General features: G+C 45.6%; 1 protein-coding gene across 1 annotated transcript; it reads right to left on the minus strand.

Moving 5' to 3' along the window:
• Nucleotides 1-28: 28 nt before the first annotated feature.
• LOC111976168 (5'-AMP-activated protein kinase catalytic subunit alpha-2-like) lies at nucleotides 29-23,687 on the minus strand. Its single transcript, XM_070447620.1, has 10 exons — nucleotides 23,503-23,687; nucleotides 11,044-11,137; nucleotides 8,952-9,096; nucleotides 8,331-8,418; nucleotides 4,561-4,785; nucleotides 4,231-4,393; nucleotides 3,677-3,868; nucleotides 3,268-3,420; nucleotides 3,065-3,191; nucleotides 29-2,841 (listed from the first exon to the last, which is right to left on the minus strand). Exons 2-10 carry the CDS (start codon nucleotides 11,101-11,103, stop codon nucleotides 2,585-2,587), a joined length of 1,410 nt encoding a protein of 469 aa, XP_070303721.1. The 5' UTR covers nucleotides 11,104-11,137; nucleotides 23,503-23,687; the 3' UTR covers nucleotides 29-2,584.
• Nucleotides 23,688-23,901: the final 214 nt, after the last annotated feature.

Here is a 23,901-nt window from a genome sequence, read left to right on the forward strand (position 1 = left end):
GGTGATTCATAAACTCAAAGCAGTGGTCTACTGTATAGGTCAGTTTATTGTGTTTGACAAATTCTCAGTAAAGTGCAAATCAGAACCTCAGCACCATGCAGTGCATATAACACAGAAACCCCACGTCAGACTGAGGGAGAGGTACATTTCACTCTCACACAGTGAAGAACACTTTGGTTCCAGAAGTCTGGATGCAGTGACAACACACCTTAACCCTTGGCAAGAGGTAAACCTTACAATGGTAGAGTGGGTGTGTGTAAATATCTTCCCCTTGTATGAGCAGTGGGTTGCTGTGGGTAATTGCATGAGTCTTGCAGCAGGGGGCAGAGTTTCTCCCTGGCCCTGTAGTGGCTACAGTCTTTATTTAACTAGGCAAGTCAGTTAAATACAAATTCTTATTTTACAATGACAGCCTACCCCGGCCTAACCCGAATGACGCTGGGCCAATTGTGCACCGCCCTATGGGACTCCCGATCACGGCCAGTTGTGATACAGCCCGGGATCGAACCAGGCTCTGTGGGAAACATTTATAGAGAGATGTCACTAAAGTCGGTCCTGGTGACCCCAAGGGGTGCGCGTTTAGGTTTTTGCCTTAGCACTACACAGCTGATCCAAATAATCAACTCATCTTCAAGCTTTGATTATTTGATTCAGATGTTTAGCGCTAGGGCAAAAAACTAAACGTGCTCCCTTTTGGGAAACGCTGCTCTATATATATATATTATATAGATAGGTCTGGGTTCCGTATTGAATGTATAGTCTCATACAGAGAGAAAACAGACTGCACTCACGACAAATGACAAGGAAATCAGGAAACGGAAGAATAGAAGAGGTTTAGTATCTCTTCTCTCTGTGGCTCAAAACCGAACACAGATCACGGTACCAGAACACAACAGAAACACACACTGGCATGAATCAGATCAGCCAGAGCCCAGTCCTCACTGGCTCCAGCAGAACAGGACAGACAGGAGTCTGGAAGATTGTATACTGTAAACCATCGGACAAATAGTAAAGGGAGATTTGTTCCATTTTATAAACTGGGTGGTTCGAATGCTGATTGGCTGACATGTTATATCAGACCGTATACCATGGGTATGACAAAACATGTATTTTTACTGCTCTAATTACTTTGGTAACCAGTTTATACTAGCAATAAGACGCCTCAAGGGTTTGTGGTATATGGCCAATATATCACGGCTAAGGGCTGTATCCAGGCACTCCGCGCTGCATCGTGCTTAAGAACAGCCCTTTGGCCATATACCACACCTCCTCGTGCCATATTGCTTAAATAAAGACCAGAGAACACAGTGCTATATATGCAATCATTTTATACCATGTCTAATCAGTTAGTGGTCTCGCATATCTATTATCTCTTCCCCTCTCTTGCTCTACCTATAGTTATGTTAGTCAGATCTCAAATCTCATTGGCACAAACTACAGTAGGTCTTCTCCTCCTGACCAATCAATGGAAAGCTCCTGTCTGTCCCTCTACACACACGTATGGTTTCCATTCTGTTTCTACAAACAAAACATGGCCACCAAGCTAGAAGCAACATTTGTGTTTTTAAGGCACCTGGAGAAAGGTTCCGTGCCGAGTCCTCTGAGGCTCGCTACAGACACACTTCCCTCCCTCCGTCAGCTAGCCACGTTAGCATCAATGCCAAATAATCCACAGAACAATATTGCCAGTCAGCTAGCCTCCTCTCTCTACGACCTCTCATCCCCTAAAATCTCTTCAAACTCAGTTTGGAATTCTCAAACATCAGCAGTGCTTCAATAATCAGTAACCACACACAGCCTTTAAAACAATCTCTAAAAATAAATAAGAATCTGATATCTAAATAATAACAATCATCTTTGTATATAGAAACAATTTGTTTTGGTATGTCATTCAATCAACATCTAAAAATGATAGTAATATAAATATATGATATGGATAACAAAATCTGTGTCGTTATAAAAAACATATAAAAAAAAAAATTAAATGTGTTTGATCTATGGTAACCTAACATAGTAGGCATAAAAGAAAAGGTCTTAGCGGAGTTCACACATCCAGTTTTCAGCGGAAAAGAAAGCTAAGTTGAATTAACTGTATCCCTGAAAACTGGATGCATAAAATTGTTTGCAATTCCGTTAAGGCTAGTTCTATGGTGATGGCTATTCAGCAGCTGATTGGAGGTTGAGAGTAATGTGGGAGGAGCTGCCCATCTTTATACAGTCTATAGGATACAGTAGATTTGACCTAACGTGACCCTGCCCCAGCAAGTTTGATCCCTAACCCCTAACCGTTCCCATGGCAAGACTGGCTCTAGACAGACAGGAAGCCTAACCACAGATCTAGAATCAGTTTCCCATGCCCAGCCCAAACCTATAACATAGAGAGGTAACACACAACTGACCCTAGATATGTGGTTAGAGGCACATCTGCCCTGCAGCGGACAGTGCTCTACTAAACTTAGGCCAGGATCACACCGATATCAAACTGTCTAACTACAAGGCTCAGGGCAGGGTTCTGTTTTAGAGGTTATGTAAGTAGGACCTGGAGTTTTCCTGACTTCGCGTTATCCAGCAGGGTTAACCTTCTCTAGCGGGCCAGTGTGGTGATGAGACTGGCACACATCTCAAAGAAGTCCATGGTGTGGCTGCCCTGGCGSGGGGTGGAGGTGAGGAGGGTAGCGCTGGAGCACAGCGACCCAGGCAGGGAGAAGCTGAGCTGGGGGAGATCCACGGCAGGACAGGCTGAGTCCACACTGAGTCTGGGTCTATGGAGCCCAGCAGTGGAGCATGACCTCTGAGGGGTGGAAGAACCCGACTTAACCCCTACTGCCTCCATGGTGTCATCTGGAGAGGGGGAAAGGAGCGGTCAGGAGAGGAAAGGTTAGTGTTTGTTTTTGTAGCTACTCATCTGTACTCAGTAATTGTTGTACAATTGTAATAAGAGGAAAATCTAAATGCTGTTTCAAATAAGTTTAAAAAGTACAGTTACTACGGTTTACCCAGGTATCTAAGGACAGTTTGCTTTGGTGTATATTATAACATATGTCATGTTATAGAGCTGTCGTACCATCGATGCTCTTAAAGTCCAGCAGGTAGGATCTGTTGTCCACCTGGTACAGCTGGAGACTCATCTTCACCAGGTTGTCTGTTACTGGGTTCTTACTCTGAACAAGCAGGTGGTACGGGTTCACCACCTGCACATAACATCCACACACCTTAACATGTACCATATACACACACACACACACACACACACACACCGCGCCTCACCTTCCAGTCATACTGTAGCTGTCTCATAGCCCTGTAGACCTCAGCCATGATGTCATAGGGTCTGCTCTGACTCCTGATGCCCAGGTGCCACTTGGCTTTCTTCACTGCCAGGGGTTTGGCTCTGGTGGTGTTGAGGGCATCCAGCGGGCAGCGCCCCTGCAGACAGAGAGAGGAGAGAATCTTTCATTTTCCCCAACAAGCAGCAACAAATACATGAGGACAAGAAGACTGCACGCAAATATACTATATTGCCAATGTTGCATTTGCATTCCAACAGTGTTGTTTTTGACTGCTAGACTGGTATTACAGAAGAAGCACTTCATCAAGTGTTTACACTTTAGAGGTATTGTATCTGATTTTATATAAACATTACAGATGTTAATTAGTTCATAGAATAGAACCAGGTACAGCTGCTTGCCTTAGGGCTGTCTACCAGCAGGGGGGGCATCCTCTCTGGGTGTGGTTTGACCCCAGGAGGCAGGGGCATGCCATCCTCCATGAAGGAGCCCTGGGGAGGGCTGGAGGCCAGGTAGAACTCACTGGCCTGGGTCATGATGCGCCGGTTGTCTATAATCAGATGGTATGCTACCGCCAGCTGGTCCTGGAGAGAGAGAGAAGGAGAGTTGAGGGAGAGAGAGAGAGAAGGAGAGTTGAGGGAGAGAGAGAGAGAAGAGAAGTTGAGTGGAGAGAGCAGAGAAGGAAGTTGAGGGAGAGGAGAGAGAAGGAGATTGAGGGAGAGAGAGAGAAGAGAGTTTAGGGAGAGAGAGAGAGGAAGGTTGAGGGAGAGAGAAGGGAGTTGAGGGAGAGAGAAGGAGAGTTGAGGGAGAGAGGAGAGAGAGAGAGTTGAGGGAGAGAGAGAAGAGGGAGAGAGAGAAGAGGGAGAGAGGGAACGAGAGAGGGGGAGTGGGTTTGTCTGTGTACTGTATGACTACGCATGTGTGTGTGCACATGTCCAGTATGTACCTGGGGGTGTCCGCTGTACAGGCTGGACATCACCTCAGACTCGGTGCTCTCAAACTTGTCGCACACCTCCCTGATGGCCTCCTCGTCCAGAACCGTGGAGTCATAAGACAGGTCCTCAGGAAACAGGTAGCCTGGCAGGTCCTGCTTAAACCACTCATGTTCCCTACACACACATACACACACAAAATAACAGTTACTGTCCATGATTCTTCTATTCTTTCGCTTTGGACCAACCTTGAACCACCACAAACCAGCATTTGGCTAGGTTTGCCAGTTTTATCCCATTAAAAACACCAGCATCAGTAGGGAAGGTTAGAGGTCAGGGGTTACCTAATGTCTTTAATGGTGGCTCTCTTCAATGGGTCGACCTGCAGCATGAGCAGCAGCAGGGAGGCGACGGGGCGAGTGAGGTATTCTGGCATATAGAACACGCCCCCTCTGATCTTCTTAAACAGCGTGGGAACATGTTCGTCATCAAAGGGCAGAGTCCCACACAGCAACGCATACAGGATCACACCACAGCTCCATATATCCACCTCAGGGCCAGCATATAACCTGTTACCAAAGCAAAGCATACACGATCACACCACAACATCCTACAGCAACCACACTCAATTGGCAGACCGCGGGGTCCAGATCCAAACCCGGAATGTTCTTTTGCCCGTGCTACAGACGGCATATCGGTCTGGTAATACTGGACTAGTAAAGGCCCAGTGCACTACTTGTGAATTATTATTTATTTTTTTAAATGTTGTTTAAACAAAAAAATCCTATATATTTTTTTATTCACATTGATCACCGGTGTGCTCAGCACCACTACTTCCCGTGGCTATGGCGCCATTTCCTGGTTACAAAAATTCTAATAGTTGGCCTAATTTCAATTTATGTGACAAAACACCATCCAAACTCATCATCAAGCTGGAGGCCCTGGACCTCAACCCCGCCCTGTGCAATTGGGTCCTAGACTTTCTGATGGGCCGCCCCCATGTGGTGAAGGTAGGAAACAACATCTCCACCTCGCTGACCCGCAACACTGGGGCCCCACACAGGTGCATGCTCAGTCCCCCCCTGTACTCCCTGTTCACCCACAACTGCGTGGCCATGCACGCCTCCAACTCAATCATCAAGTTTGCAGACGACACAACAGTAGTGGGCTTGATTACCAACAACAACAAGACAGCCTACAGGGTGAGGGGTGTGGTGTTAGGAAAACAACCTCTCACTCAACGTCAACAAAACAAAGGAGATGATCATGGACTTCAGGAAACAGCAGAGGGAGCACCCACCTATCCACATCGACGGGACAGTAGTGGAGAAAGTTCCACCCACACAGGAGGCTGAAGAAACTTGGCTTGTCATCGAAAACCCTGACTAACTTTTACGGATCCACAATCGAGAGCATCCTGTKGGMCTGTATCACCGCCTGGTACGGCAACTGCTCCGCCCWCAACCGRKAGGKWRTCCAGAGGGTYGTGRGGTCTGCACAACGCATCACCGGMGGCAAACTACCTGCCCTCCAGGACACCTACASCACCCGATGTCACAGGAAGGCAAAAAAGATKATCYAGGACAACAACCACCCGAGCCACTGCCTGTTCACCCCGCTATCATCCAGAAGGCGAGGACAGTACATGCGCATCAAAGCTGGGACCGAGAGACTGAAGAATAGCTTCTATCTGAAGGCCATCAGACTGCTAAACAGCCATCACTAACTCAGAGAGGCTGCTGCCTACATGGAGACCCAATCACTGGCCACTTTAACAAATGGATCACTAGTCACTTTAAACAATGCCACTTTAATAATGTTTACATCTCTTACATTACTCATCTCATATGTATATACTGTATTTTATACCATCTATTGCACCTTGCCTATGCCTCTGGGCCATCGCTCATCCATATATTTATATGTACATATTCTCATTCAACCCTTTTAGATTTGTGTGTATTAGGTAGTTGTTGGGGAATTGTTAGATTACTTGTTAGATATTACTGCAATGTCGGAACCAGACACACAAGCATTTCGCTACACTCGCATTAACATCTGCTAACCATGTATATGTGACAAATACCATTTGATTTCACTTGAACAAGCATGTATAGTGTAGAGAATCATTGTAAACCGTTGTGAAATATATTTTCCATAACCAAAACTATTGTACTTCAGCTGTTTGAAGCTGGTATACAAAACTGAAAGTAAAAGACTCAAAAATGAAACTTAAGAAAGGGAAGCATAGAAATAGAGCACATAGAAATATAAAAGGTTGATCTGTTCTATGTAAATTTGATCAGGTCACCCAAAACGTTACATATTGCAGCTTTAAGGAACTCGGTCAGGTTGTAATAGTAGAATGCACAAGGTGCAGTTTCTAAATGTGGTAGTGCATTAGCTGCTTGTATTATATGAAGACGCATAAGACATGGCAAAATGTGTCGAATTGCATGAAAACAACTTTTCACTCTCCCAACAAGAAAGGTCTGAACAGTTTGTGTCATGGACAGTACGCGTGTATGTGTGTGTTTGTTCGAAATAGACATGGTACAGGTTGCTGAGGGTCCGATTATTCCTGGAGAGATCAGATGGGTCGCGAGGTGGGTGTTTGTTACTATGCCAATAAATGACAATATATCCATCCAGACTTTTGCCACCTAGGCCATTTTTGTGACCGGACATTCTCAAATAGTATGAGTACCCCTGTCCTACAGCATTAACCTTAGGACCTGCATGCGTACAACCTAAACACACACAATCGGAGGGCCTGTTGTCCGGACCTCTGGCAGTCTCTATGGGGGTGCCACAGGGTTCAATTCTTGGGCCGACTCGCTTCTCTGTATACATCAATGATGTCGCTCTTGCTGCTGGTGATTCTCTGATCCACCTCTACGCAGACGACACCATTCTGTATACTTCTGGCCCTTCTTTGGACACTGTGTAAAATAACCTCCAGACGAGCTTCAATGCCATCCAACTGTCCTTCTGTGGCCTCCAACTGCTCTTAAATGCAAGTAAAACTAAATGCATGCTCTTCAAACGATCGCTGCCCGCACCTGCCCGCCCGTCCAGCATCACTACTCTGGACGGTTCTGACTTAGAATATGTGGACAACTACAAATACCTAGGTGTCTGGTTAGACTATAAACTCTCCTTCCAGACTCACAAGCATCTCCAATCCAAAATTAAATCTAGAATCGGCTTCTTATTTCGCAACAAAGCATCCTTCACTCGTGCTGCCAAACATACCCTCNTCATAAAACTGACTATCCTACCGATCCTTGACTTCGGCGATGTCATTTACAAAATAGCCTCCAACACTCTACTCAGCAAATTGGATGCAGTCTATCACAGTGCCATCCATTTTGTCACCAAAGCCCCATATACTACCCACCACTGCGACCTGTATGCTCTCGTTGGCTGGCCCTCGCTTCATATTCGTCGCCAAACCCACTGGCTCCAGGTCATCTTAAGTCTTTGCTAGGCCTTATCTCAGCTCACTGGTCACCATAGCAGCACCCACCCGTAGCACACGTTCCAGCAGGTATATTGCACTGGTCACCACCAAAGCCAATTCCTCCTTTGGCCGCCTTTCCTTCAAGTTCTATGCTGCCAATGACTGGAACGAACTGCAAAAATCACTGAAGCTGGAGACTCAAATCTCCCTCACTAACTTTAAGCACCAGCTGTCAGAGAAGCTCACCAGATCACTGCACCTGTACATAGCCCATCTGTAAATAGCCCATCCAACTACCTCATCCCCATACTGTTATTTATTTATTTTGCTCCTTTACACCCCAGTATCTCTACTTGCACATTCATCTTCTGCACATCCATCATTCCAGTGTTTAATTGCTATATTGTAATTATTTCGCCACTATGGCCTATTTATTGCCTTACCTCCCTTATCCTACCTCATTTGCACACACTGTATATAGACTTTTTCTATTGTATTATTGACTGTATGTTTGTTATTCCATGTGTAACTCTGTGTTGTTTGTGTCGCACTGCGTTGCTTTATCTTGGCCAGGTCGCAGTTGTAAATGAGAACTTGTTCTCAACTGGCCAACCTGGTTTAATAAAGGTGAAATATAAATAAAAAACACACCTTCCAGAGATGACTTCAGGAGCAGCGTAGTTGGGAGATCCACAGCTGGTCCTCAGGAACTCCCCGTCTGACATCATGTTTGACAACCCTGTTGACCAGAGAATATCATTTTTTAACATTATCTTCAATCTCAAGTTCCTGATGCTATCTTGGAACTATGTTAGAGAGGGTTAGTGATAGGTTGTGCCATGGTTAGGTCTCTAGGCCGGTGTAATGTTTTTATTCTGCTTTACTAACCCAGTCCTCTAAGCTCCACACATGCTGCGCTGATCGGATTAACTTCTCCCTAACCTTATCTCACCTTAACTAACCCTCCCAGGATCTTCTCTCTTCCACTCTTTCTCCCCTTCTCTCGCTATGATCATGTGACACAGGGCCTGACAGGGCTCCTTGCCAGAGTGGATATCAGACCTGCCTTTTGCTAAGCAACAACCCCCCTCCTCCTCACATACGCACCCCACCCAAGCCCCTTGTCCAGAGTAATCAGAGTCATATAGGTGTCGGTATATTCTAAAAGACAAGTGGTTTTGTTTGACATTTGCTACTGCTAATATAGTAGCTATGGCTATCTTTTTGGATAACTCAATTTGTTATGTGCATGCATGAGTGTGTGTAGCATACCAAAGTCAGCTATCTTGGCGTTCTTGGAATGGTCCAGCAGAACATTCTCAGGTTTGAGGTCTCTGTGCACCACCATGTGTCTGTGGCAGTAGTCTACCCCTGAGATGATCTGTTGGAACAACCGACGCGCCTCTTTGTCTTCTACCTACACACACAATATGAGGTAAAGAGTAGGAGGTTAGTAGTTTATTCTAATGTTACTACATGCTGTCACTATGACAAATGTCACCATATAATGGCCTCTGTCTATATCTATCAATCAATCCAGACAGTCAGTCAGTCAGTCAGTCAGTGGTATATCTCATCGACGGGGCTGTAGTGGAGAAGGTTGAGAGCTTCAAGTTCCTTGGTGTCCACATCATCAACGAACTGTCATGATCCAAACACACCAAGACAGTTGTGAAGAGGGKCCGACAACATCTATTGCCCCTCAGGATACTGAAAAGATTTGGCATGGGTCCTCAGATCCTCAAAAAGTTCTACAGCTGCACCATCGAGAGCATCCTGACTGGTTGCATCACCGCCTGGTATGGCAACTGCTCGGTCTCTGACCGCAGGGCACTACAGAGGACAGTGCATGCGGCCCAGTACATCACTGGGGCCAAGCTTCCTGCCACCCAGGACCTTTACACCAGGCGGTGTCAGAGGAAGGCCCTAAAAATGCCAAAGACTCTAGCCACCCTAGTCATAGACTGTTCTCTCTGCTACCGCATGGCAAGCGGTACCAGAGCACCAAGTCTAGGTTCAAAAGGCTTCTTAACAGCTTCTACCCCCAAGCCATAAGACTCCTGAACAGCTAATCAAATGGCTACCCAGACTATTCGCATTAACCCCCCCACCCCCATTTTTACATTCCTGCTACTCTGTTTATTATCTATGCATAGTCACTTTACCTCTACCTACATGTACATATTACCTCAATTACCTCAACTAAACTGTGCCCCGGCACAGACTCTGTACCGGTACCCCCTGTATATAGCGCCATTACTGTTATTTTGTTGTTGCTCTTTAATTATTTGTTATTTTAATTTTTTTATTTGTTTCTTCAGTTTATTTAGTAAATACTTTCTTAACAGTTATTTTTTCTTAAACCTGTATTGTTGGTTAAGGGCTTGTAAGTAAGCATTTCATTGTAATGTCTACACCTGTTGTCTTTTAGCTTTAAAACTAAAAGCATTGTATTTGGAACAAAACACTCTCTAAACCCTAAACCTCAACTATTGTAATAAATAATGTGGAAATTGAGCAAGTTGAGATGACTAAACTAACTGATTGGAGTAACACTAGATTGTAAACTGTCATGGTCAAAACATATTGATGCAGTAGTAGCTAAGATGGGAGAAGTCCGTCTATAATAAAGTGATGCTCTGCCTTCTTAACATCACTATCAACAAGGCAGGTCCTACAGGCCCTAGTTTTGTCACACCTTGACTACTGTTCAGTCGTGTTGTCAGGTGCCACAAAAAAATACTTTGCAATAAGCTTAGAACAGGGCAGCATGGCTGGCCCTTGGATGTACACAGAGAGCTAATATTAATAATATGCATGTCAATCTCTCCTGGCTGAAAGTGGAGGAGAGATTGACTTCATCACTACTTTTATTTATGAGAGGTATTGACATGTTGAATGCAAACTACTAGCACACAGTTTGGACACCCATGTATACCCCACAAGACATGCCACCAGAGGTATCTCACAGTCCCCAAGTCCAGAACAGACTATGGGAGGCACACAGTACTACATAGAGCCATGACTACATGGAACTCTAGTCCACATCAAGTAACTGACACAAGAAGTAAAATTTGATTTAAAAAACACCTTATGGAACAGCAGGGACTGTGAAGCAACACAAACATTGGCACAGACACATGCACACACACACACACACACACAGATTTAGTAATGTAGATATGTGGTAGTGGTGGAGTAGGGGCCTGAGGGCACACAGTGTGTTGTGAAATCTGTGAATGTATTGTAATGTTTTAAAATGGTATAAACTGCCTTCATTTTGCTGGACCCCAGGAAGAGTATCTGCTGCTTCCATAATAAATACACATTTGGTGGATGTGACCAATACAATTTGATATATCACCCGTCCGTGTTTGCAGATGTAGTCAAACAGCTCTCCTCCTGAGACATACTCCATCACCATGAAGAAATCTGTAGGAGTACTGATCACCTGGTACCTACACACACACACACACACACACACATTTAAATACTCAGGAGAAATGTCAGAAATACACTTGTTCTCTTTCGTTTCCTTCCTTCTCTCACACAGACAGGGCTATTGTGCTGAATACACTGGGAAAGGCTGAAAGTCTGTCATTTCATTACACTGTTCTGAGAGCAGCCAACAAATGTCTACCATAGCTCACACTGTCACTGTGGCCTAACCCTAAAATGAACACTCACAGAGGAGAGAGAGAAAGCTGGAGAGAGAGAGAGATGGAGAGAGGGAGCGTGACTTTCGCATTCGATGCGAGAAAAATAATATTCCTCTTGAGGCGCATTCAAATTACAAGAGCCTTACAGGGAGAGAAATATGCCTGCTCAGTCATTGTAGCCTACAACATTCTTATTGCGGGAAARACACCTTTTAAAGCAGTCTTGATGGCCACTGTTAAGAGTATCACTGAGTTTTCTACTAGGCTACACTTATTTCTCAAATCCAAGTAATGAGTAAAATGCACCATTAAAAATATATGGTAAAATAGAAATCAAACTGGATGGGCTTCAGAGATAGATTGGAGAGGTTGGTGGTAGCTGAAGGATGGGATTCTAAACTAACAGAAGATAAAATATATTGTGTCCGTAAAATGTATATAGTATGTATAAGCTGGAAATAGAAGCCTAGGTGTTGTTGTTCATTAGTTTACTCCAGTTAGGGGAGGGGTGGTATGGTTAGCGGAAAATAATAAAGGAAAATATATATWTWTTTTTAAATGTATACAACACCTTTCAAAAGTTTGGGGTCACTTAGAAATGTCCTTGTTTTTGAAAGAAAAGCACATTTTTGTCCATTACAATAACATCAAATTGATCAGAAATACAGTGTAGATATTGTAAATTACTATTGTAGCTGGAAACTGCAACATTTTTATGGAATATCTACATAGGCGTACAGAGGCCCATTATCAGCAACCATCACTCCTGTGTTCCAATGGTATGGTGTGTTAGCTAATCCAAGTTTATCATTTTAAAAGGCTAATTGATCATTAGAAAATCGTTTTGCAATTATGTTAGCACAGCTGAAAACTGTTGTTCTGTTTAAAGAAACAATAAAACTGGCCTTCTTTAGCATCAGCATTTGTGGGTTTGATTACAGGCTCAAAATGGCCAGAAACAAAGAACTTTCTTCTGAAACTCGTCAGTCTATTCTTGTTCTGAGAAATTATGGCTATTCCAGGCGAGAAATTGCCAAGAAACTGAAGAAACACCAGTCTCAACGTCAACAGTGAAGAGGCGACTCCGGGATGCTGGCCTTCTAGGCAGAGTTGCAAAGAAAGAGCCATATCTCAGACTGGCCAATAAAAAGAAAATGGGCAACAGAACACAGACACTGGACAGAGGAACTCTGCCTAGAAGGCCAGCATCCCGGAGTCGCCTCTTCACTGTTGARGTTGAGACTGTTGTCTTGCGGGTTCTATTTAATGAAGCTGCCAGTTGAGGACTTGTGAGGCGTCTGTTTCTCAAACTAGACACTAATGTACTTGTCCTCTTGCATAGTTGTGCACCAGGACCTCCCACTCCTCTTTCTATTCTGGTTAAAGTCAGTTTGCGCTGTTCTGTGAAGGGAGTAGTACACAGCGTTGTGAAAGATCTTCAGTTTCTTGGCAATTTCTCGCAAGGAATAGCCTTCTTTTCTCAGAACAATAATAGACTGACGAGTTTCGGAAGAAAGGTCTTTGTTTCTGGACATTTTGAGCCTGTAATCGAACCCACAAATGCTGATGCTCCAGATACAGATTCAACTTCCGGGTTGGAGCGAGCGGTCGCATTCGCGCTTTGGTCCGCAGGTAGTATAACTTTTCATTACATTTCATTACATTTCATTATAGTACAACGGTTTGATTTGTCTAATCTTAGCAATTTCTTCTTAGCTAGCTACATAGCCGTCTTTGTATCAAAAATAATTGCGTAATTATCGTATTACGTCGTCCTAACGCAGTCTACACTGCTATCTGCCCAGCAGCTAGCAAACGTCCACCGTCTACCGAATAGCAGCACTGTAGCAACTATTACACTCAACTGAACGACTTGATTAGTGTAGTGTTAGCTAGCTACATAGTTGTCTTTGCTGTCTTCGTATCCAAGATAATTGTGTAGTTTAGAGTGTGTAGTTTTAGAGTGATTATCTTAATTTACCGAGGTTAGCTAGCCAGCTATTTGTCGTCCTTAACATAGGAGACACTGCTAGCTAGCCAACAGCTAGCCAACGTCTACCGAATAGAACTTCCGCACTCAACAACCCGGTTGCATTCCGCTTCGCTCCACAGGTAGTATCACATTTTCATTTCATTTCATTACAGTACAACGGTTTGATTTGTTTGATCGTAGCTAGCTACACAGCTAGCTACATAGCCGTCTTTGTATCAAAGATAATTGTGTAGTCTAGAGCGATTTTCTAGGTTAGCTAGCCAGCTACTGTCGTTCTTTTAACGCAACGTTACGCAACGTAACGTAATCAACACTGCTAGCTAGCCAGCTAGCCCCCGAATAGCAGCACTGTAGAAACTATTACACTCAACGGAACGACTTGATTAGTGTAGTGTCAACAACGCAGCCACTGCCAGCTAGCCTACAAAGTCAACAACGCAGCCACTGCCAGCTAGCCTACTTCAGCAGTACTGTATCATCTTAATCATTCTAGTCAATAAGATTCTTGCTACGTAAGCTTAACTTTCTGAACATTCGAGACGCGTAGTCCACTTGTCATTCCAATCTCCTTTGCATTAGCGTAGTCTCTTCTGTAGCCTGTCAACAACTATGTTGCTGTCTATCCCTTTCTCTCCTCCTGCACAGACCATACAAACGCTCCACACCGCGTGGCCGCGGCCACCCTAATCTGGTGGTCCCAGCGCGCATGACCCACGTGGAGTTCCAGGTCTCCGGTAGCCTCTGGGAACTGCCGATCTCGGCCAACAAGGCAGAGTTCATCTCAGCCTATGCCTCCCTCCAGTCCCTCGACTTCTTGGCACTGACGGAAACATGGATCACCACAGATAACACTGCTACTCCTACTGCTCTCTCTTCGTCCGCCCACGTGTTCTCGCACACCCCGAGAGCTTCTGGTCAGCGGGTGTGTGCACCGGGATCTCTCATCTCTCCCAAGTGGTCATTCTCTCTTTCTCCCCTTACCCATCTGTCTATCGCCTCCTTTGAATTCCATGCTGTCACAGTTACCAGCCCTTTCAAGCTTAACATCCTTATCATTTATCGCCCCAGGTTCCCTCGGAGAGTTCATCAATGAGCTTGATGCCTTGATAAGCTCCTTTCCTGAGGACGGCTCACCCTCCACAGTTCTGGGCGACTTTAACCTCCCCACGTCTACCTTTGACTCATTCCTCTCTGCCTCCTTCTTTCCACTCCTCTCCTCTTTTGACCTCACCCTCTCACCTTCCCCCCCTACTCACAAGGCAGGCAATACGCTCGACCTCATCTTTACTAGATGCTGTTCTTCCACTAACCTCATTGCAACTCCCCTCCAAGTCTCCGACCACTACCTTGTATCCTTTTCCCTCTCGCTCTCATCCAACACTTCCCACCACTGCCCTACTCGGATGGATCGCGCCGTCCAACCTTCGCTCCCTCTCCCCCGCTACCCTCTCCTCTTCCATCCTATCATCTCTTCCTCTGCTCAAACCTTCTCCAACCTATCTCCTGATCTGCCTCCTCAACCCTCCTCTCCTCCCTTCTGCATCCTTTGATTCTCTATGTCCCCTATCCTCCAGGCCGGCTCGGTCCCCCCTCCCGCTCCGTGGCTCGACGACTCATTGCGAGCTCACAGAACAGGGCTCCGGGCAGCCGAGCGGAAATGGAGGAAAACTCGCCTCCCTGCGGACCTGGCATCCTTTCACTCCCTCCTCTCTACATTTCCTCTTCTGTCTCTGCTGCTAAAGCCACTTCTTACCACTCTAAATTCCAAGCATCTGCCTCTAACACCTAGGAAGCTCTTTGCCACCTTCTCCTCCCTCCTGAATCCTCCTCCCCCCCCCCCCCCCCCCTCCTCCCTCTCTGCAGATGACCTCGTCAACCATTTTGAAAAGAAGGTCGACGACATCCGATCCTCGTGCTAAGTCAAACGACCACCGCTGGTTCTGCTCACACTGCCCTACCCTGTGCTCTGACCTCTTTCTCCCCTCTCTCTCCAGATGAAATCTCGCGTCTTGTGACGGCCGGCCGCCCAACAACCTGCCCGCTTGACCCTATCCCCTCCTCTCTTCTCCAGACCATTTCCGGAGACCTTCTCCCTTACCTCACCTCGCTCATCAACTCATCCCTGACCGCTTGGCTACGTCCCTTCCGTCTTCAAGAGAGCGAGAGTTGCACCCCTTCTGAAAAAACCTACACTCGACTCCCTCCTCAACAACTACAGACCAGTATCCCTTCTTTCTTTTCTCTCCAAAACTCTTGAACGTGCCGTCCTTGGCCAGCTCTCCTCTCTCTCAGAATGACTCTCTAATGATCGCTAATCCAGTCAGACTTATCATCTATGACAACTGCTCTCTTCTGTATCACGGAGGCGCTCCGCACTTGCTAAAGCTAACTCTCCTCTCCTCTGCTCTCATCCTTCTAGACCTATCGGCTGCCTTCGGATACTGTGACCATCAGATCCTCCTCTCCACCCTCTCCGAGTTGGGCATCTCCGGCGCGGCCCACGTTGGCTATTTGCGTCCTACTGACAGGTCGCTCCTACCAGGTGGCGTGGCGAGAATCTGTCTCCTCACCCCGTCTCTCACCACGTGTGTCCCCCAGGGCTCTGTTCTAGGCCCTCTCCTATTCTCGCTATACGACGCAGTGCACTGGCCGTCTGTCTACCTTCTACATGGTGCCTATCCACCTTGCTATGCAGACGCGCACGAACTAATCTTCTCCTTTCCCCCTTCTGAGACAGGTGGCGAATCGCATCTCTGCATGTCTGGCAGACATATCAGTGTGGATGACGGATCACCACCTCAAGCTGAACCTCGGCAAGACGGAGCTGCCTTCCTCCCGGAAGGAACTGCCCGTTCCATGATCTCGCCATCACGGTTGACAACTCCATTGTGTCCTCCTCCCAGAGCGCTAAGAACCTTGGCGTGATCCTGGACAACACAACCTGTCGTTCTCAACTAACATCAAGGCGGTGGCCCGTTCCTGTAAGTTCATGCTCACAACACGCAGAGTACGACCCTGCCTCACACAAAGCGGCGCGCTAAGTCCAGCAACATCCATGAGACGCTTGTCATCGTCGCCGTCGGATTACTGCCAACTCGCGTTGGCTGGGGCCTCCCTGCCTGTGCCAGTTAAACCCCTACAACTCATCCAGAACGCCGCAGCCCGTCTGGTGTTCAACCTTCCCAAGTTCTCTCACGTCACCCCGCTCCTCCCTCTCTCCACTGGCTCCAGTTGAAGCTCGCATCCGCTACAAGACCATGGTGCTTGCCTACGGAGCTGTGAGGGAACGGCACCTCAGTACCTCCAGGCTCTGATCAGGCCCCTACACCCAAACAAGGGCACTGCGTTCATCCACCTCTGGCCTGCTCGCCTCCCTACCACTGAGGAAGTACAGTTCCCGCTCAGCCCAGTCAAAACTGTTCGCTGCTCCTGGACCCAATGGTGGAACAAACTCCCTCACGACGCCAGGWCAGCGGAGTCAATCACCACCTTCCGGAGACACCTGAAACCCCACCTCTTTAAGGAATACCTAGGATAGGATAAAGTAATCCTTCTCACCCCCCCCCCCTTAAAAGATTTAGATGCACTATTGTAAAGTGGCTGTTCCACTGGATGTCATAAGGTGAATGCACCAATTTGTAAGTCGCTCTGGATAAGAGCGTCTGCTAAATGACTTAAATGTAAATGTAGTCTAAAGAAGGAGTTTTATTGCTTCTTCAATCAGAACAACAGTTTTCAGCTGTGCTAACATAATTGCAAGGGTTTTCTAATGATCAATTAGCTTTTTAAAATGATAAACTTGGATTAGCTAACACAATGTGCCATTGGAACACAGGAGTGATGGTTGCTGATAATGATGGTTGCTGATAATGGGCCGCTGTACGCCTACGTAGATATTCTATTAAAAATCAGCCGTTTCCAGCTACAATAGTAATTTACAACATTAACAATGTCTACACTGTATTTCTGATCAATTCGATGTAATTTTAATGAACAAAAAAAAAGTGCTTTTCTTTCAAAAACAAGGACATTTCTAAGTGACCCCAAACTTTTGAACGGTAGTGTATATGTACAGTATATATTTACAAAAAATGTATAGGGGATTGGAAATGATGCAGACCACTACATTGATGGAAGCTACAATCTAGCTGCAGTATTAAAGCTGATCTACCCCTAAAAATAAAATACACGTTTTAAGCAGTGGCATGGTTTATGTGCGTTAGTGGTCGCCAATGGCGTTGAATGCATAGGGAAGACAGAGGCTAAATGTAACACGTCAGGTTTAACAGGTCAGCCTACATTATATTCACAGTAGGCTACATGATCCTTGGTTGGCTGAGTGCCAGTGCAATGTTTTTCTTTGGGTGGAATTTCAAGTCATCAATATGTTGCTATAACTAGCAACAAGATAGCCTAATGTTTAGAATTTAGAGTTTGTGAGCTAGCTAATGATTAGCCCAATGCGGTACATGGGCAACCCTCAGCCCATTTATTTATAGCCACTATGCTGCATCAGGTGGGCTACATCAGGCAATAATAATTATTGCTAAATAGCACACCTGCCTGATCATATGTACTAATAAGTTATATTGGGCTCATTTCTGGAGAGGGCAATTATATTGTCAGCATCATGTGTTAGCATATATACAGTTGAAGTCGGAAGTTTACATACACTTAGGTTGCAGTCATTAAAACTGTTTTTTCAACCACTCCACAAATGTCTTGTTAACAAACTATAGTTTTGGCAAGTCGGTTGGGACATCTACTTTGTGCATGACACAAGTCATTTTTCCAACAATTGTTTACAGACAGATTATTTCAACCTGTAATCACAATTCCAGTGGGTCAGAAGTTTATATACACATAGTTGACTGTGCCTTAAACAGCTTGGAAAATTCCATAAAATGATGTCATGGCTTTAGAAGCTTCTGATAGGCTAATTGACATAATTTGAGTCAATTGGAGGTGTACCTGTGGATGTATTTCAAGGCCTACCTTCAAACTCAGTGCCTCTTTGCTTGACATCATGGGAAAATCTAAAGAAATCAGCCAAGACCTCAGAATTTTTTTTTTTGTAGACCTCCACAGTCCGGTTCATCCTTGGGAGCAATTTCCAAATGCCTGAAGGTACCACGTTCATCTGTACAAACAATAGTACGCAAGTATAAACACCATGGGACCCCGCAGCCGTCATACCGCTCAGGAAGGAGTTGCATTCGGTTTCCTAGAGATGAACGTACTTTGGTGCGAAAAGTGCAAATCAATCCAGAACAGCAAAGAACCTTTGAAGATGCTGGAGGAAACAGGTACAAAATAATCTATATCCACAGTAAAACAAGTCCTATATCGACATAACCTGTGAAAGGCCGCTCAGAAAGTTAGAAGCCACTGCTCCAAAACTGCATGAAAAAGCCAGACTATGGTTTGCAACAAAAATAAAACTGTTTGCATAATGACCATCGTTATGTTTGGAGGAAAAGGCGGAGGCTTGCAAGCCGAAGGACACCATCCCAACCGTGAAGCACGGGGGTGGCAGCATCATGTTGTGGGGGTGCTTTGCTGCAGGAGGGACTGGTGCACTTCACAAAATAGATGGCATCATGAGGCAGGACAATTATGTGGATATATTGAAGACACATCTCAAGACATCAGTCAGGAAGTTAAAGCTTGGTTGCAAATGGGTCTTCCAAATGCACAATGACCCCAAGCATACTTCCAAAGTTGTGGCAAAATGGCATAAGGACAAACAAAGTCAAGGTATTGGAGTGGCCATCACAAAGCCCTGCCTCAATCCTGAGTGGGAAATTATGGCGCCGACGATGGCCGCCTCACTTCGCGTTCCTTGGAAAATATGCAGTATTTTGTTTTTTTATGTGTTATTTCTTACATCGGTACCCCCAGGTATCTTAGGTTTCATTACATACAGTCGGGAGGAACTACTGAATTACGATTAACGTCAACTCACCATCGTTATAACCAGGAATATGACTTTCCCGAAACGGATCCAGTGTTTTGCCTTCCACCCAATACAATGGATCTGATCCAGCCGGGGACCCTATTGCGACGCCGTAAAGGGGCAAACGTAGCGGTCTCTTGGTCAGGCTTCGGAGACGGGCACATCGGCGCTCCACTCCCTAGCATACTACCTCGCCAATGTCCAGTCTCTTGACAATAAGGTTGATGAAATCCGAGCACGGGTAACATTCCAGAGAGACATCAGGGATTGCAACGTGCTCTGCTTCACGGAAACATGGTAACTCAAGAGACGCTAACGGAGTCGGTGCAGCCAGCTGGTTTCTTCACGCATCGCGCCGACAGAAACATACATCTTTCTGGTAAGAAGAGGGGCGGGGGGGTATGCCTTATAATTAACGAGACGTGGTGTGATCATCATAACAACACACAGGAACTCAAGTCATTCTGTTCACCTGATCTAGAACTCCTCACAATCAAATGTCGACCGCATTATCTACCAAGGGAATTCTCCTCGATCATAATCACAGCCGTATATATGTGACCCTGGGTCTCGACCCCGCCCTGTGCAACTGGGTCCTGGACTTCCTGACGGGCCGCCCCAGGTGGTGAGGGTAGGTAACAACATTCTCACCCCGCTGATCCTCACACTGGGGCCCCACAAGGGTGCGTTCTGAGCCCTCTCCTGTACTCCCTGTTCACCCACGACTGCGTGGCCATGCACGCCTCCAACTCAATCATCAAGTTTGCGGATGACACTACAGTGGTAAGGCTTGATTACCAACAACGACGAGACGGCCTACAGGGAGGAGGTGAGGGCCTCGGAGTGTGGTGTCAGGAAAATAACCTCACACTCAACGTCAACAAAACAAAGGAGATGATTGTGAGCTTCAGGAAAACAGCAGAGGGAGCACCCCCCTATCCACATCGACGGGTCAGTAGTGGAGAAGGTGGAAAAGTTTTAAGTTCCTCGGTGTACACATCACGGACAAAACTGAATTGGTCCACCCACACAGACAGCGTTGTGAAGAAGGCGCAGCAGCGCCTCTTCAACCTCAGGAGGCTGAAGAATTCGGCTTGTCACCAAAAGCACTCACAAACTTCTACAGATGCACAATCGAGAGCATCCTGTCGGATTGTATCACCGCCTGGTACGGAACTGCTCCGCCCACAACCGTAAGGCTCTCCAGAGGGTAGTGAGGTCTCGCAGAACGCATCACCGGGGGCAAACTACCTGCTCCAGGAACCTAACCACCCGATGTCACAGGAAGGCCATAAAAATCATCAAGGACAACAACCACCCAAGCCACTGCCTGTTCACCACCGCTATCATCCAGAAGGCGAGGTCAGTACAGGTGCATCAAAGCAGGGACCGAAGAGACTGAAAAACAGCTTCTATCTCAAGGCCGTCAGACTGTTAAACAGCCACCACTAACATTTAGCGGCCGCTGCCAACATACTGACTCAACTCCAGCCACTTTAAAAATGGGAATTGATGAAATTATGTAAAAATGTACCACTAGCCACTTTAAAACAATGCATTAATATAATGTTTACATACCCTACATTCCCCCATCTCATATGTATATGTATATACTGTACTCTATATCACTACTGCATCTTGCCATCTTTATGTAATACTGTACCACTAGCCACTTTAAACTATGCACTTTATGGTTTACATACCCTACAGTACTCCATCTCATATGTATATTACCGTACTCTATACCCATCTACTGCATCTTGCCTATGCCGTTCTGTACCGATCACTCATTTCATATATCTTTTATGTACATATTCTTTTATCCCTTTACACTTGTGTGTATAAGGTAGTAGTTGTGGAATTGTTAGGTTAGATTTACTGTGTTGTTATTACTGCATTGTCGGAAACTAGAAGCAGCAAGCATTTCGCTACACTCGCATTAACATCTTGCTAACCATGTGTATGGTGACTAATAAAATTTGATTTGAGTTGATTTGATCCTACAGACAAATGTGTGGGCAGAAACTGAAAAAGCGTGTGCGAGCAAGGAGGCCTACAAACCCTCGATTCAGTACACCAGCTCTGTCCAAAAAAGGAGGAATGGGCCAAAATTCAACACTTAGTTTGTGGGAAGCTTGTGGGGCTACCGAAACGTTTGACCCAAGTTAAACAATTTAAAGCAATGCTACAATACACCTGCTCAAAAAATAAAGGAACACTTAAACAAAATGTAACTCCAAGTCAAATCACTTCTGTGAAATCAAACTGTCCACTTAGGAAGCAACACTGATTGACAAATAAATTTCAATGCTGTTGTGCAAATGGAATAGACAAAGGTGGAAATTATAGGCAATTAGCAAGACACCCAAAAAAGGAGTGGTTCTGCAGGTGGTGACCACAGACCACTTTTCAGTTCCTATGCTTCCTGGCTATGTTTTTGGTCACTTTTGAATGCTGGCGGTGCTTTCACTCTAGTGATTGCATGAGACGGAGTCTACAACCACACAAGTGGCTCAGGTAGTTGCAAGCTCATCAGGATGGCACAAGTCAATGCGAGCTGTGGCAAGAAGGTTTGCTGTGTCTGTCAGCGTAGTGTCGCAGAGATGGAGGCGTTCCAGGAGACAGGCCAGTACATTCAGGAGACGTGGAGGAGGCCGTAGAGGGCAAAAACAACCCAGCAGCAGGACGCTACCTCCGCTTTTGTGGCAAGGAGGAGCAGGTGGAACACTGCCAAAGCCCTGCAAAATGACCTCAGCAGGCACCAAATGTGCATGGGTCTGCTCAAACGGTCAGAAAACAGACTCCATGAGGGTGGGTATGAGGGCCGACGTCCACAGGTGGGGTTGTGGCTTACAGCCCAACACCGTGCAGGACGTTTGGCATTTGCCAGAGAACCACAAAGATTGGCAAATTCGCCACTGGGCGCCTGTGCTCTTCACAGATGAAAGCAGGTTCACACTGAGCACATGAGCACATGTGACAGACGTGACAGAGTCTGGAGACGCCAGTGGAGAACGTTCTGCTGCCTGCAACATCCTCCAGCATGACCGGTTTGGCGGTGGGTCAGTCTATGGTTGGTGGGGTGGCATTTCTTTGGGGGCCGCACAGCCCTCCATGTGCTCGCCAGAGGTAGCCTGACTGCATTAGGTACCGAGATGAGATCCTCACGACCCCTTGTGAGATCATATGCTGGTGCGGTTGGCCTGGGTTCCTCCTAATGCAAGACAATGCTAGACCTCATGTGGCTGGAGTGTGTCACGCAGTTCCTGCAAGAGGAAGGCATTGATGCTATGGACTGGCCCGCCGTTCCCCAGACCTGAATCCAATTGAGCACATTCTGGGCCATCATGTCTCGCTCCATCCACCAACGCCACGTTGCACCACAGACTGTCCAGGAGTTGGCGGATGCTTTAGTCCAGGTCTGGGAGGAGATCCCTCAGGAGACATCCGCCACCTCATCAGGAGCATGCCCAGGCGTTGTAGGGAGGTCATACAGGCACGTGGAGGCCACACAACCTACTGAGCCTCATTTTGACTTGTTTTAAGGACATTACATCAAAGTTGGATCAGCCTGTAGTGTGGTTTTCCACTTTAATTTTGAGTGTGACTCCAAATCCAGACCTCCATGGGTTGATAAATTTGATTTACATTGATCATTTTTGTGTGATTTTGTTGTCAGCACATTCAACTATGTAAAGAAAAAAGTATTTAATAAGAATATTTAATTCATTTAGATCTAGGATGTGTTATTTTAGTGTTCCCTTAATTTTTTTGAGCAGTGTACTAATTGAGTGTATGTAAACGTCTGACCCACTGGGAATGTGATGAAAGAAATAAAAGCTGAAATAAATCATTCTCTCAACTATTATTCTGACATTTTACATTCTTAAAATGAAGTGGTGATCCTAAGACATGGCATTTTTACTAGGATTAAATGTTAGGAATTGTGAAAAACTGAGTTTAAATGTATTTGGCTAAGGTGCATGTCAACTTTCGACTTCAACTGTATATTTTTCATTTATTTTGGAGTAGGATATCCTTTTAAAAAGTCACCAGAACTGACCTTCTCACAGTCATTCCCCCCCCCCAAAATGGTAGATCCCTCTGTGACCTGTAATATGCTGTGATATGTGCTTTTGTCAGTATATATTTAGGCTAATATATCACCCCCCCAAAAACAAACACTGTGTCTATGTGTGTGTATGTTGTACTCACAGTTTGATGATGTGAGGGTGTCTGAATAGTTTGAGGTTCTGTATCTCTCGTTTGATCTTGCCCACCACGTKCAGACTCCTGATTTTCTGTCTGTTCAGGATCTTCACTGCCACCTTATGACCTGTCAACTGGTGCTCTCCAACTACCAGACAGACGGACAGACAGAAACACACATGAACCAACTGGAATGTTTCTGTTCAACTGCTGCAATGTAGGCTATAAGGCACATTGTGCTAATGGGACACATATATACTGAACAGAAATAGAAACACAACATGTAAAGTGTTGGTCCCATGTTTCATGAGCTGAAATAAAAGATTGCAGAAATATTCCATATGCATAAAAAAGCTTTTTTCTCTCAAATGTTTTGCACAAATTTATTTACATCCATTGCCAAGA

Source organism: Salvelinus sp. IW2-2015, linkage group LG16, assembly GCF_002910315.2.
Source record: "Salvelinus sp. IW2-2015 linkage group LG16, ASM291031v2, whole genome shotgun sequence".
Classification (NCBI taxonomy): Eukaryota; Metazoa; Chordata; class Actinopteri; order Salmoniformes; family Salmonidae; genus Salvelinus; species Salvelinus sp. IW2-2015.